The 17,005-nt window shown below is 33.4% G+C and overlaps 1 protein-coding gene across 1 annotated transcript; it reads left to right on the top strand.

The window, feature by feature from the left end:
• Window positions 1-10,205: 10,205 nt before the first annotated feature.
• Window positions 10,206-12,421, top strand: LOC145162233 (uncharacterized). Its single transcript, XM_079081440.1, has 3 exons — window positions 10,206-10,952; window positions 11,397-11,928; window positions 12,052-12,421. Exons 1-3 carry the CDS (start codon window positions 10,379-10,381, stop codon window positions 12,233-12,235), a joined length of 1,290 nt encoding a protein of 429 aa, XP_078937566.1. The 5' UTR covers window positions 10,206-10,378; the 3' UTR covers window positions 12,236-12,421.
• Window positions 12,422-17,005: the final 4,584 nt, after the last annotated feature.

Here is a 17,005-nt window from a genome sequence, read left to right as displayed (position 1 = left end):
CAAGGAGAAATGGTCCATGGACCGTAAACTCCACAAAGGAGTGAAATGGTGCCCTAATCACTTCCAAAGGCTTAGACTTGAAGTAGGAATGCTTCTTATGACCTTTAAAGCTTCAAAACACAAAATGGTAAAAGTACCATGAGTTTACGGTCGTAAACTCATGGGTTTACGACCGTAAACTCAATAAGAGTTGGTCCCAAAACCGTAAACTCATAAAGAGTTTACCCTTGGACCCTAAACTCAATAGCCAAGTCCTACAACCCTTAGATGCAATCCTTAGTACTTATAGCACTTGAATCAAGTGTTTTACATGTCTTAGGATGTCTTAACTTGGTTAATTAGTTTGTTTAATGACTAATTGGATACATATATGTGTTATTATATGTTAACTAGGATCCTTGTGTGTGTTCAAGTCTTCACTTGACACTTAGCATCCTATAACAATCTGTTCATCCAAACCACTCACTACAGGTGAGTTCATACCTCTTAATTAACCTTTTAAATGTTTTTAAATGCTTTTATGGGGGGGGGGGAATACAAGTTGAACTATTATAGTTATTATATCAATCACATGTGATTAATAACTACCAAACAAGTGGATTTCTTACTTTTCAAACTGTGTTATCAAACTGTTTTACTTCAAACTGTTTTACAAACTCTTTTACATATCAAATACTTTTATTAAACTCTTTTAACTTATATTCTGTGTATCTATATAGATATAGTTATATAAGTAGGATTGAAAGGACTTAGGACTGATAACTCACCTTACTTCTTGTTCCTTGTTTGGTTGTGGACTTAGGGTATTCAAGTTATTTGTCCGAAGGTCGTTTGAATCCTAGTTATATATTATGTATATGTATATAGATATAAAAGTTCCTTCTTTCATTCAATTCAATACCTTTGGGTAGCAAAGGTATACACACATGTTCATACATTCAAACAACATTACTAGTAAGCTATAATAGGTATAGTTTAGGGAGATACTAATACTATTACTAGAACAGTGAAACATACAAAGAGTCAGTGCATACATGAGTCAATACTATACAGAGAGAACATAACATACAGATAGAGAATACTATGATGAGAACAAACAATACCATACAGAGAGAACATACATACATGCTAGACAGGGAGAGAACACACAATACAACTAGCACATACATATACAAGAACATTACTACAGTTATGTGAGTCACGTAACGGGGGCATGACATTACCTGTCATGGCCCGTTTTGTATCCAGAATCTCCTTAAGTGGGGAGCGTATGAGTTTGTGTATAGATCTATACTGGATTGACTATCCTATACCTTGTTGCTCGCTACAGTGGGACTTGCAAGTCTACGGGTGCCAAACGTCATTTTTACGACGTCTTACATCGTCGTGTTTATAGTCGGTAGCAGGATACAGGCCGATCACATGGTACTTTAAATAACAATTGGTTTAAGGTAGTTAGTACAGCAGTAGTTACTTAATACAACACTACAGTACTATTTCATTTTCCCATTTGCATTCAAATTGTGATCTTCACACAATAAACAATAATGTAAAAACTATATTTTTGGTAAATGATAGTCAGATTTGGGAAAATACATACTCTTACAAGAGACACACACACAGATACTAGATACCTTGGTAGAAGGCTACTTTTAGTAGGAAACATAGGGTTTTCTAGGGGAGTTCAAACAATTACAAACACTTACAAACATTTTACAAACTTATACATTACAGACTTACAAACACTTTCATACAAATACATATACTAATATACTTATGAACTCACCAGCTTTAAAGCTGATAAACTCTTTCAAAATAACTTGTATTCTCAGGTCACCAGTAGACAGGTACCGGTGCCAGGTTTTGAGAAGATGGAGCTCGTTCAAGACTCATCTTTTATTTTGATGTATATTTTGGTGTCTATATAACTTGACAGAACACACTTGTATTAAATTATATTATTAATGCAATGGATGATGTTGTTGCTTGTTTACTACTTTGCATTGTTGTGATACTGAACATGACGTCCTCCACCCCCGAACGTTTCCGCCGTTCCGGTTTTGGGGTGTGACATATCCCATCAGCCAAAGTAGTGGAGATCATCAAGTCACAGGTCTTTACCTGGGTAAAATATAGGAGGTTGAAATGTTAAATTAAATGGGTCGAATGAGTTAATTGCCCTTTGTTATGCTTGTAAAACTTAAACATGTACCTGTTTTCTTGTGTTATTGCTATGACCGTCTAGCTCCTTGTTAGGCGGGTAGCAGGTTTCTAATTAATATATTTATTTGCCGGTTCCAAAAAAAAGATAAATAAAATAAAATCATAAAGAAAAACATTGATAACACATTTATCATCATTGTCACTGATAGTTTAGAAAGAAATTCATAAAAATGGATAAAGACGTGATATGTTTTTAACAAAACGGTCGCACACTGCAATAAAACAGAGGTTCACACTGTAACGCCCGTAGATCCGGGCTAGTCAATTTAGAGATAATAGGGGTCGAAAACGACTTTTCGACAAAAGATTATTTAGAATAAATAATCTTAACCAAGTGGTAGAATATGTCTCAAGGGTTCCGTAGATATAAAGAACGCCGAAATCCGAGTCATAACGAAGAAGTTATGACCCGTCGAAGTTTCGCGACGGAACCGACACGGCACCGGGAAGCGTAAATAGTGAATTTACGATAGAGCGACTTTTAGCCTTAGAGATCTAAACTAAAGTCGTAGAAAACGTTAAACCAAGAGCGTCCATAAAAAGAACGCCCAAATCTGACTTCGTATGAGGAAGTTATGATTTTTCGAAGTTTCGGCTTAGCAGTGTACAACCCGAAATTCGAATTTTAGATCGAGCGGTTTTTGGCCAATGTGACCTAAATGAGAATTGAAGATCTCATTAATAGGAACTCAACGACAAAAAGACATACGAAAACGGAGTCCGTATGTAAAAGTTATAAATTTTACGCGGACATTTAACAGTGTAATCACCTCCTACTGTTAAATTTAAGATCGGTCGAGAATTAGCCGACGGAGTAAAAAGGAAAGTTGTAGATTTTATTTTTACCTACGTGTGGATATAAATAACGTCAAAAACGGAGCTCGTATGCGAAAGTTATGGACGGAGCTTAGTCTCTACTTTTCGAGCGCAACTAATTCGATACAGTTTTGTAAGTCCGAGATAGAATGAGAATTAGCCAACGGGGTCTAAATAAAAGTTGTAGTAATCGTAAATACCAACATCCCTATATAAATAACGTCAGAAATGGAGCTCGTATGCGAAAGATATGGACGAAGCTTAGTCGCTACTCTTCGTGCGCTATAAATACGATACAATTTTTGTAAATCTGATATAGAAGGAGAATTAGCCGACGGGATCTAAATGAAAGTTGTAGTACTCGTAAATACCAATGCATGGATATAGAGAACGTAGAAAACGGAGCTCGTACGCGAAAGATACGGACGAAGCTTAGAGGCTACTTTACTATAAAATTCCTATAAATAAGAGATGAACTCTTCATAATTTCTTCACACCATAAGCCTTTATTTCTCTCTCTAACTTCTCTCTCTAACTTCTCTCTAACCTCCCTAAACCCCTCCCAAGTCTAGGGAACCTCCCTAGCACGATAAGAAAGCCCCGGAGCGCCCGACAGCTCCGAGAAGAAAAGATTTCGGCTCGGAAACGCTGCTCCAGCGAAGCCCGGTTTTTAATAAAAACCCGCTGTAAGTGAGCTACGCCTATACTATATTTAATATAGCTTTTATTTAATTATAGTAACATTATTAGGACCTTAAAATAATTATTTGGGCTATTATTATGAATTATATTGAGTGTTATTTAACGCTTATATAATAATAATAATAGCTAGACTATTAATTAGTCGCGGTTAACGTTAAAAACTAAACCCTAGTGGTATTGATACTAGGTTTTGTCGAGGAAAATTGTTTTGAGATAACGAAGCGCTGTCTGAGTTCGGAATCACCATCTAATCAAGTGAGTGCATAGTCCCTTTCATGAACATGATTTTAATACAAGTATTGATTGATGTATTAAATATATGTTTATGTGCGAATTATTTGATGTTGCCTGAAATACGTGCTAAAGAACATACATGATTATATATGATGATTTAGGACAAAGAGTAAACCTAAATTAATTATGAGGAATATTGGGTAGAATCTTCTTACGAGTACGAGTGAGTTATACTCAGAGAATAGAACTTTAGTATATGTCATTGATCCGAGAGTATGGATTAGACATAGTCATTGTCCCTAGTCCGAGAGTATGGATTGGACACGGTCAAATGTCATTAATCCGGGAGTATGGATTAAGACATAGTCAGTTGTCCTTAGTCCGGGAGTATGGACAAGACACAGTTGTTCGTCATTAATCCGGGAGTATGGATTTACACATAGACACATGTCCCTAACCCGAGAGTATGGAATGGGCACACTTATTGATCCGAGAGCATGGATTAGATCCGAGAGTATGGAATAAGTAAGAGGTAAAATTTAAGGTCCGAGAGTATGGATAGTCTCGTTGTGATGATTAACGGGGTGGGGTAAGAGTTGCTTATATATATGGTGAAATCGTATATTTTGTAAGTTCTAAATTATATGATATAACATTGTGGGATTGAAATCCCTATGTACTCACCAGGTTTCCCAACCTGACCCACTCAAGCTTATTTGTATCACAGGTGTCGATACGAAGCTACTTTACACTGAGAGATTTAAAAGGGATGTAGATCACTAATGTAAATAAATGTAAGTTCTGTTTATGCTTATGTTTCTGTATTGACGATGACATCCCAAATGTTTTAAAATGAATAAAAATACATTTCTTCGGAAATGCTTTGATAACGTATTTATCATGTTTTTTTTCTGGGAACAAATTCCGCAACATTTTTATTAAAAGAAGTATTCTGATTTTTATAAAGCATAAACAAAATCGGTCTTTTCTGGCCGTGAAAATGAGGATGTCACACACACACAACAAATACTATACAATTTAGCATTTTCTTATTAAATAACCAAAAAACGATAGATTTGTAATGGATTTGTGTGGGAATTTAGCGATAGAAATGTTATCGAAGGATTAGCAATAGTGGGAATTAGCGACACCTATATTAGTGACAATTTTTATTTATGTTTGCATTGCTAATTTAACAATATTATTTTTTTAAAATTATAAATTACATAAAACCATTTTTTGTGTAATGCTAAAAAACAACTAAGCAACCAACCACCGCTTCTCCCTTGGTTCATGGCTTCTTGATGGCCAAACAAACAATCATCTTTCTTGTCCTTCAAGTTTGATATTATGAGTTTCTCAATCACAACTAGTATTATAGTCGTACAGTGGATAGATTGACAAATGTAAAATCAATAAATTGATTTTACTTTCTTCTATAACATCTTATTTCATTTGTTCTCATATTAGCAATATACAATGACAAATCTACCCAATTATATTACATATGAATGAATAAAAAGAATATAAATAGATTAAAAGAGAATCAAATAAAAGAATAACAATTGAATAAAACACAATCAAATGTTTATAAGGCAAGTTCTCCTCAATTTGTTAATCTATAGAAGATTCAAAATAAAAAATGTCATCCAATACCAACAAAAAAAGGTTGAGTATACCCTCTGATGTTGTATATTTTAGTATAGTGAAATGTCAAACTTTATACCATCAGGTGTCAGGTCTTTTAGTATATTGAAATCTCAATCTGTGATTATGCAGCCAAGCTTTATACCATCCGATGTCGGGTACTTAAGTATAATGAAATTTCAAGCTTTATACCTCTAGTGTTTGGTATTTTAGTATACTATAATGTCAATATTTCTACACTCATATGTCAGTTATTTTAGTATACTGAAAACTCAATCTTTGATTCTGCAACCAACCTTTATACCCTCTGATGATGTTAGATATTTTCGTGATGAAATCTCAATATCTAATTCTACAACCCACCTTTTTTTCCAATACATATGTGTGTGCGTTATGTTATTTTAAATAGCAAAAATTTGAAAATAAAAACCGATAGAAATAAACTTAAAAACATGTTTTTTCAATTTTCTAAAATAGAAAATAAAAACTCAATCAGTTTTAACTAAATGCGTTTTCTACATTTAATTTTGAAAACAGAAAATAAAAATATATTTTATTATTCTAAAAACTAAAAACCTATGTGTATTCTCATTTCGAGTAGATAAGTTACTACACATTCTTTTGCAAGAATAAACCAGAAAAACTTAGATAAGATACCCAAAAAAAAAAAGTTATGTTAAAGGACTTACATACGAAAAGGTGAAAACAGAAGGTATTCAAATAAAATAATTTACATACAGTCAAATGAATATGCCATTGTTCCAATCCATTATGTTCTTTAACCAATACTTGATAAAATACAACACAAAGTACAATTCCAACCTTCATTCTTTACTAATGCCATCTCACTCTGTCTTCTTAATGGTTAAGAAAATGCTTAAGCTTTAAAAATTGCTCTAAATCAAATACCGAACCAACCTCATATCATAAATATTCTTACCATTTTTATTTCCAAATCTCTCACAAGACCAAATATGCTCTTATTGATAATAGACATATAATTGGTCTTTTGCTTCTGATGGTAAAATTACACCTCGGAAAGTGTTAGTTCTTGGCTTCATTTCTGAATTGAATAATCCGCAAGAAAAACGTTAGTAATAACGCAGTGGGCTGAGACTCGAGTTAGAATCGATTCCCTTAAACAGATTCGTCGTCTATTCCCATGAAACAACAACTGAAACAGTGTGTACCGCCTGATATGACTACTTTCCTGAAAGAGTCGTCATAAATAGTTGCAGAGAAAAGAAGGAAGAAGATGAATATTTTCATGTGTGTCGAATGAGGCAGTGGTGGTCTGCTTTTATACTGGCTTTTGTAACAGTAAGAAATCAATTTGTCATTAAGGAATTGATTGTGCCAATAAATGTCATTCAATGCATCAGTTACAAAAATTCAAAAAACAAGGACCAAAACTGTCAAGTTTAGCAAAAAAGAGAGTTGCGTGAGCCCGAGTTTTTGGAGCCACAGGTCGCGCCCACACACAAGTTCGGTGAATTTGGCCTACGCAACTTAAGATTCGCACCCTCAACACGCCGGTAGGAGTTGGAGTAAAACCATATGCACAAGCTTGTAAGCCTATCATACATTCAAGTTTATAATACCAATGTGGGATTCATTCCCACACCCACTTCCCTTGCTAACTTTTATTCTTAAATACCTAACTTTGAGTATCGATATCCCATTCACATATACTTCATTTTGGACATACACTATATCGTTTTGAAGCTCTCACGAAGTAGAACACAAACTCACTTAGAGTTAATTATATATACAACATATGTATATATTTATATATGTCCAAAGTTAGTAAAAATATAAATATTTATACTAAAATTTCCAACAAAAATCAATGGCCCACAACCCTTAAAATACCTTCATTGTTATACTTCTTTTGATCGTTGAATTGTTGTACTTACCTTCATGCCCTTTTAACTATACAAACCTTTTATACCCAAAATACCCCTCTATAAGTTTTTACACCAACCACTGCAACCTGATTTTGGATTTATCACTAAACAGATAGATCCAATGACCACACCCTACATCCTTGTTTCTTTGCTTCCTATCGTTGAATGAAAAAAAAACAATGCTTCAACCTAACCAACATGCCATCTTCTATTTAAGATGATACATTGATAATTTCTATTAGAAAGTTGAATAACCAACCGACCATCTTTTATGTTGATCTTTGACAAATTATATATATAAAAAACAATTGGTTTTGCTCATCTTTTCCTTACCACAAAAAATGGTCATCATAAAATAAAAAGTAAATTAGATGGATAATCTATATTGTTTATGTAACACCCATAAAATTCAAGCCAATTTAAAATTTTTAAAAACAATTCAAACCATTAAAAATCATTACAACTTTGTTTTCAAAATGTATAATATCAGAGTTTCCCAGAAACATAAACGATTCATGAGGAACTGTACGATCATGCCTTCGTCTTGCCGCGATCCCCTGATGTACCTGAAACAATAAACTAAAATTGTAAGCCAGAAAGCTTAGTGAGTTCCCCCAAAATACCCATACCCGCAACAATACACATATAATCATAAACAACATACTATGGGTCCAGTCAACCATCGGGTTGGAATACCCCAGGCCCTCAACCATCCGGTTGGAATGCCAACATACTATGGGTCCAATCATCCTCGAGATGGAATAACCCAGGCCCACAACCAACAGGTTGGAATGCCCACATACTATGAGTCCAGTCATCATCGGGATGGAATACTCACGGCCCACAACCAACAGGTTGGAATGCTCAGGTCTATTGGCTTTCGCACAAAGCAGATAAGCCTCAACCGCCAAACAAACATGTGCACATATAAAAAATAATCACATAACAGTCTATAGACAATACTTGATCTAACGGATCATACTACATAGCACATAACACCATCCTATCTACCAGGATGCCGAACTAACAGATCATACCACATATCATATAATATTATCCTACCCTCTAGGATACCGATCTAACAGATCATGCTAGCATAACATAACCAGATAATAATCCAAAGGGCCGACCTTGGTGCCTTAGACCCTTGAGTATAGTGAGGAAAACTCACCTCACAATGTCGCACTGAAAATGATAGGCTCAAACTCTCGACTCACCAACACGAACTCCGCCACTTATAGTTACCATAAAACCCTTTTCCATAAATCTCCAAATTACCAAAATGCCCCCAGAGGTCAACCGGTCAATCCTTGGTCAAAGTCAAAGTCCACAGTCAAAGTCAACAGTCCATGTTGACCCGACTCGTCGAGTGTAGTTCACCGACTCGTCGAGTCCTTCCTGAACTCGAGAAGTCGTGAAATCCTACTGGTACTCTAACCAACATACTACTTCTACTGCATCATAACACATAAGGATATAAATATATCTAACATCTCACTATAGTGCAACAACATCTAATATACAAGGATACATAACCAAATCTAATGGGCCGACATTGGTGCCTTCGACCCACGGGTATAGTGAGGAAAACTCACTTGAATCGAAGAACCCATAAACATTGCGACACACTCCCTTTTCTGTACTACTTGCTCCCCAAACCTTCTAACACCAAAGCATGGTAGAATCTTAATCAACAACCCACATCCTTCAGGTTTGACTCAAAGTCAAATTGGTCAAAAAGTCAACGGTCAACAAAAGTCAATGATCAACAGGTCAGCTGCCCCTCACGGCGTGACAATCTATTAGTCACGTCGTGAGCCACTAAAAGAAAAAATAGTCATGGTACTTCGATCCTCACGACGTGACAGGCATAGTCTCACGTCGTGAGAACTGTCTAAATGACATTTTGAAGAATTAAACCCCTTAATCCGTTAATCCACTAATTCACCTCCTCTAGAAGACTTCCTTACACCCGAAAAGCCATAAAAACCGGTGCTTTAAGGTCTTGCATGTCCAATGCAAGACTTGAGCTCAAATTATGCCATTTTATGAAGTCATGTCTTTGACTCCTTGATGCCCTAAGCCGATCCGTTTTAGAAAATGGTTGATACAGTTATGCCCTCAATGCTAATTTTTAATATTACTTTTAATTCTTTTTATTATTTAAATATTCTTTATTCTTTTTTATATAAGTAAATTAAAGACAACATTACCACCGCCACCTTTGCCACCCACCCCTACTCCTACTTCCTCCACCAACCCTATACCACCATCAACACCAACACCGACCCACCATTTTTTATAGAAGATTTTAAAAACAAAAAACTTTTTTATAAAGACTAAAAATATGAAAAAAGACTTTGGTGCACATCTTATTCGGTATACATGAAAAAAAACATAAGACGTTTTATCTTTTCCAAAACAAACACGACCTAAGTAAATTTCTAATTACTTATGTTTATGTTTATAGATATATTTATTTTGGTGTTTTTTTAACTTTATAATTGATTTTATTACATTATTACAATTTATATTCATAGTCAACTAATTAAAATTAAAATAAATAATATTACCTTATTGATGAAAGATTTTCAATTGTGCTCTATAATATTCGAAGTTTTTTCAAAAAGTATCAACGTCTTGGAAAATGATGAGACCTTTTTTTAGAGGTTTTTTTCCACAATTGTGTATCACTTGAGGAACCGTACAACTTCCATGTCCCACACCGAAAGCAACCTTTACAGAGAAGATACGTTCTTTCAGGGGTTCTCTGCTTGCATTCCTCCCTCTTCGTATTCTACACCATTTCTACCTTTTTCAACCATTTCATTGTCTCAAACTTTAGCCAAATGGGTTTGGAGGCAAACCTCATGGCGCAACGCGGGTCGGCAGCAGCATCTCCGACGGTGAAGGATCTCATTTCTCTTCTCCGATCATCCTTCTTAGCGTCGGAGTTTCAAGATGTTGAAGAAATATTGGTGGAGCGTGAAGATCATATGAGGAAGCAGTGTAATGAGTTGAGGAAGAAGGCTGAAGCATTTGAGAAGGAGAAGGGTGTGTTGTTTTTAAAAAATCAGAAGCTGAATGACGAGATGAAAAAGAAACAAAAGGAGATTGACGCATTGAGAAAGGAAAATTTGGAACATAAGGATCAGATTAAGGTTTTGAATTCTGAGAAATGTAGGGTTTCGAAATCTGCGTTAGAGGATGAGTTGAAAATGAAACAAAGTGAGATTGATGCATTGAGGAAGCTGAATGTCGAGTATGAGAAGAAAGAGGCTGAGCTTAGGTTTTATAAGAAGCAGTCGACGGATTTACACGATAGGGTTTTGAAGTTAGAGAAAACAGCCAAAGAATTGATAACTTCAGCGGGATCTTCTTCGATCAATCTGGAGAATAGCCAACAAAAGAATTCTGCTGCTGGTATACATTTCTTAGTTCTGTATAGATGTCATATATCTACGATGTTAATGTATTCTTAAGGGGCGTTTAAATGGTCATTTAACCATTAATTGTGATTTGAAGTCGTAATCAGAATATGATATGCTGCATTTGCATAATCTAACAAAGATTAGCCCTAAGAAATTCCTTAGCGAGTTTCAACAAGCATATGATTATCCAATGATATAAGAATCAAATTACATTTCCTGTTATTTGAAGAGATTGCTAGTCTAATGATACATAACTGGTCTACATTCAAACACACATTTATTAGATATGAAAATGCTACTTGATATGTTTCTATCTTGAATTGTCAAATGATACACAACAGGTTTCTATTGTTTGTTTAAATCTTGGATTGTGTACTAATATGCATCTAAAATCAGCCAATTTGGAGGATTTCTAATTGTTACTTCTGTTTCACAGAAAATATTAAACCACCATTGCTTGTTGAAAAGGGGGACAACAAGATAAAAACAGAACCCAAGCTTCAAGAGATCATACAAATTGATGATGATGATCTAAAGTGTCACTCCACATTGAAAAGAAAACAGAGTTCTATTGAAGTAGATAAAAAGTATAGTAGTGATTTTGTTGATGACATTCAACCCGCAACTCAAAAAAGGAAAAATCTTCAAGATTTGCATAATCAGCCGATAATTTCAAATCCCCATTCTACCCCTCAATCATCAGGAATCACACCACGTGTGGAGAAAGTCGAGCCAAGAAATCTCATGTCTTCCTTGGATAGTCCAGCCTCCATTTCTGATCTAAATACCAAAATCATTGATGGAGCATACAAAACAATAATTGCTAGAAATAAGATGATTAAAGGAAAATGGAGATTCAAATCTGAGATGCTTGAAGAATTTGATAAAGATGATGAGCTTTGTATGAATGCCATTTGTGCTCTACATAGACAAAGTCGTACTGTTCTTCCACTTTTTGATAAATCAAGGTACAATCTTGAATCTTCAAGTTGCTATTTAACTTTGATTTCCTAATTGGCAAAATTTGTATATCTAAATCAAGATTATGTAATATGTTTACTCTTTTTTTTTTTTTTTTTTTTTGTTTCTAGAATCACCCAACTGGCACTGTTGCTTATCAATGGGGACCCACAACAAAAGCTGAAAAAAACAGCTTCAGAAGTTAATCCTTCTGATGTTGATGAATGTAGGATGTTTGCTAAAAAGTATGCAGCCCAGATCTTTAATATATTCCAGAAGAAAGAAGACCCTTTCTTCCCTCCTTCCAGAAGTTAAGAAAAAAGACCAGATTTCTATAATCTAATCCCTGAATTGTCTGTAAATCTTAAGTTTTTGTGAAGTTTATTAACATTATAACAAATAGGAAACATCATGAAAGTAGAATAGTACTCTGACTAGGATATGTTAGAGTGGTGTGAAATGTGAATATGAAATCAGAGGTATATTTCTCTTTGCAAAAAAGTTTTCAACTTTTTGAACTAAATTGCCTCTTGAAGTTTGATTTTCATACAGTGTCTTTGCTTATGTTATTTAACAGATTAGTTGGGTTTTTTTTACAGACTTTTAGGCACATTTTCATGCATCATTTTAGCATGTTTTCCTACATATTGTAGTTATATTGTATGCATATCACACTCACTACAATTTGGGAAATGCACATGCTTGGTGGATTATGTGGTACAATTATATGATCATTTTGGCACATCTTTGATTCAAATTAAGTCTTTGAGAATCGATCATTGTGCATTCTGACTTATAAGCTACACAAGAACTAGTGAAACTTTTGTTTCCCTTTGTTTATAGATACATCTATGATCTATACTGTGTGATTCAAATTTAAAATCTTTGGGGCATTTAGTTCTTATGAAATGCTTTTAAATTGACAGACTTTATGTATTTATGTTTGGGTTGTAAATATGTTAAATGTACAAAATGACAAATGGTAGAATAGTTGTGTTTTTAATTGTTTTTTTTTTTTTTTTATACTTATTCTTGTTTGTTTATATTGAAAGTAAGCTATAATATTAGTAGACCTAAATCTATTCATGCACAATAAGAACCTATGAAACATTTTCTATACTATAAGTTACATATTAAGTTTAATAATAAAAATAAAAAACCCAACATTTTTAAACAAACAAAAAAATACTAAACTTAATTATAAAACATAATTACAAAGTTTTATAGTGGTTTTGGTCTTTTTAACAAGGAGAAAATTTAAAATTAAAATGTCTTCTACCAAAATGATAGAAAAATGAAATGATTAAGGAAACCTTTTTGACGCTAATGGAATTTAATTTTATCAGTATTTTCAACTAAAACGTATTTATAGGGTGAAATTGAATCCCAATTCCATAAGGTGGCTATTCGTTGGCTGAATCTTTTGGAATGAGAAGGAAGTGAAATTTAATTCCAACACTTTATTATGTTTGATGATTTAAATTTTAGAAGGAATCCACTTGGATTCTTAACGAGTTCAAAAAAGATATGGGGATTAAAATCTCTTTCAAATGGAAATATTGAAGATTACCATATGACCATTTTTTATTTTTTAAGACTACATATCAAACGCAACGTCGCCACCACCTCAAACGTCACCAGCTCTGCCACAACCACCTCCACCACTACCACCGTCACCTTCACCACCACCACCACCACCACCATCACCATCATTTATAATTTTTATAATTTATATAATATATTTTTACATATAAGTTATAAAATAAAATAAAATTAAGTAAAAAAATAAGTGCACTTATATCATTTTACATTATTACAATTCCATTTCTTGCAATAAAATATGGACTTTGATTACAATGCCCAACATATTCAAATTCTTTGATAGATTCCATTTCCTAGATTGTTCACTCATACGAACAGTCAAAACACAGTTGTCAAAAACTTTTGGTTTATGCAGAATTGAGGATTTTCTTGGAGACATGATATTTGGGGTGGTGAAGAGAGCACTCAACTCTATGCGTTGATGTCTTTGCTAGTAGAGACCATCATCATTGATTCTTTGGATATATGGATGTGTAATTTGATTTCACATTCAGATCAGTGCAACAACAGAAGGGTGGTTCTCCCAACTGTTGACATACATACTAGGAGGAATCCACAAGTTTGTTCCTATAAATGTCAACATTTTTGTTTGACGGTTACTTCTTGATCGTCTTCCTACTCGAGTGAATTTGGATAAAAGAGGGATCGACATTGACTCAACTTTGTGTCCTATTTTTTCTAACCATTTAGAAGATGCCGGTCATTTATTCTTCGGTTGTGATTTGGCTTGTGAGATATGGCAATGAATGTGAGTTTGGATAGACATGAATATTCCTTAGTTTTCAAACTTCACATATATGTTTCAATGGATTGATTTTCATTCGGTGGTCCAATTCAAACGAAAAATCTTGGAATCGGTTTTTTCGACACTTCTTTGAGTTTTGTGGTCTTATAGAAACGCCATGGGTGTCTTTGAAGGTGTGTGAGGTGGGCGGTTGCACAAGGCCCACGTCGTGGAGGGGGGCCAAATTTAAATGTGATTCGTTATAGTAGACTAGTAATCTAGGACCAAAAAGAAAATTGATTTAAATGTATCGTCACCAGGACAAAGTTAATTCATCCTTTATTTCTCGCTAATCCAAGTCAGAAGTCGCTATGACGTTACTCATTCTCTTGAACCCGTTAAGTCGTTGAGGGTGCGTGTGTTTAATTATTAATCAACTAATTGTTTTAAAATCATTGCATCATCTGATTCGGAAATCAAAATTATAAGTTTTAAAATTCAGTAAGATCTCTCAATTGTAGAATCGCTTTTGGCCTTCAATTTCATATTAATTGATTGTTTCAATTTTAGAAATTAGATTTGATTTTCTTAGAAATTCGACCAGTTGTGTTTCAATTTCAGAACATATCAAGTTATGTTGTGGCTTGTGTCTTTGATTGTTTCAATTTCAAGTGATGACTTCTCTTAAAAAAATATCTGAACAATACAATATGTATGAAAAAAATTAGTTTGCTGCTTCCGAAAAATATTTAAGGAATTTGATGACAAAGATCTTATGTTGTATTGTATCCATCTTGAAGCCGCACATAAGTATGACGAACGATCAGATATTAATGCCAATGAACTTTATCTAGAGTTAAATCTGATTGACAGGTTCTTACCGAGTGAAACTACTAACCCCCATATGTTTTAAAATATATGAAAAAATAAGTTGTTTTCCTAATGCAGTTAATGCATATATTGATACGTTTGAAATGATATCTATGAAGAACAATATATTTGGGAGTATTTATATGAAGAGTTAAAGAATAACTTTGTTTCTAGGAATGTTATGAAAGCATCATGATTCATATAACTATGTAAGATTAGATTCTATATTACGATGATTCATGTAACTATGTAAGACTAGATTCTATATCCTTTTTTTTTATTGATTTCTAATAATTATTGACTTATGGCAGTATTAATAATATTGCTTATATATAAAAATAAATTATGTTTAGGGACCCAATTTTATTTTCCGCACAAGGCTTCAAAATCAACGAAACGCCCCTGAGAAACGCTAAAGTTTTCCGTCATCAACAATATAGAAAAACTTCCATATTTGATAATATTGTAGTTTTTGCTTTTAAATGATTTTGCCATAGAAATAGTAAGGTCAACCATAGTTGGACTGTGTGGGTAAAAAACCTGGTCATGTAATTTTGAACTATATTGTTCGTTTTTGCTAACATCTTGCTAGCTTTTTAGTTAAAGTTTCTAACGTTCAAAAAAAAAAAAAAAATTCTGAAAGCCAAACGACACGTAAGGGGTTTTGACAGATTCCAAAAAAACAAAACACTCCGTTACGATTTGTTATCATGAAAATTTAACTTTGTGACAAATTGTAACATCAACACCGCAAGTTCTCATTTATGTTTGGCACATTTCCACAAGAAGACAAAAACTTGATATCTTCTACGTAGTGTTCTAGCTTGTACTTCACGCATCAACATTTGTACTTATCATGTTCTGTTGTTCGTGTAATTTTGTTATCTAAAAATTTTCGAACCCTGTCAAAACCTTATATTGGGTGCTTCTTGAAGAGCGTTAATTTCTGTTTTCAATTAAATCATTTTCCAAATCAAGAAATAATAACCTAAGTATTAAATCAGTTTTGTAGTATCAAACTATCAATCGCTTTTGGTCCAAAGATATGTTGCGATTAATTTGAATTTGGAATTATTATAAATGATAAAATAATTTGCACAGAAAATGAAAAGATCAAGTTGTTTGAATTATTTCCTATTTTGGGATGGTTTGTGCTGTGATTGGATTCAAGTGGATGTAGAGTGGGCCCAGGTGGTCTTTTTTAATACTGATGACTACGTGTGTGGTTCAGAGCCCACATAAAATCTCTGGTCACAACCTAACCAACTCAATACTATATTACTATCTTTCACTCAATCATATTCTATTATTTTTAGCTTTATGTTATCTTATATTTTTATGTTATTCCAATCTTAATTCAGTTATCTCTCTGTTCATAATATTCATGTCTCCCCGATTTATGTTTGTTATTCTTTTCACTAAGGGTTAAATCATTCTTTTAGAAAAAGAGCTGAATATAAATATTTATATGTTAAACGAACATATTCAATCATAAGACTTTATTATATATATAAACCCTTTATCATTAATGACTATAGTTTATATGCTAAAATACATCATTTCATGGATTGGAATTATTTTCTTAGCATCATTTAAAATTTCTACATTACCTCTCTTTTGTTTATGTGATTTTTAAAACATCACAACAAACATGAATGTTATTGTAATGTTTTGAAGATTTAAGAAATAACTCACCCTTATAAAGTTAATCACATTTCCAAAACAATATTATTGATACAAAAACTTATATTCATAAAATCTTAACCACATTAGATTAATTCATAAACCCCGTTATTTCTTAAATAATACTCTATTAAGAGTTTATAGTCAAAATATAATAGTTTTTAAGAAATCATTTTAAAATATTTTGTGTAGCTGAACTAAACAAT

The sequence above is a fragment of the Lactuca virosa genome, chromosome 3 (assembly GCF_052849685.1).
Source record: "Lactuca virosa cultivar CGN04683 chromosome 3, Lactuca_virosa_CGN04683_v6, whole genome shotgun sequence".
NCBI classification, from domain to species: domain Eukaryota; kingdom Viridiplantae; phylum Streptophyta; class Magnoliopsida; order Asterales; family Asteraceae; genus Lactuca; species Lactuca virosa.
The sequence above is the reverse complement of the archived record's forward strand: the minus strand, read 5'-3'. Positions and strand labels throughout refer to the sequence as shown.

What these genes read in the sequence shown, in the direction of transcription:
- LOC145162233 (XM_079081440.1), top strand. Translation starts at nt 10,379, where the DNA reads ATGGGTTTGGAGGCAAACCTCATGGCGCAACGCGGGTCGGCAGCAGCA. An exon ending in ACAAAAGAATTCTGCTGCTG is followed by an intron (nt 10,953 to 11,396) that starts GTATACATTTCT and finishes TCTGTTTCACAG; the next exon opens with AAAATATTAAACCACCATTG. An exon ending in CCACTTTTTGATAAATCAAG is followed by an intron (nt 11,929 to 12,051) that starts GTACAATCTTGA and finishes TTTTGTTTCTAG; the next exon opens with AATCACCCAACTGGCACTGT.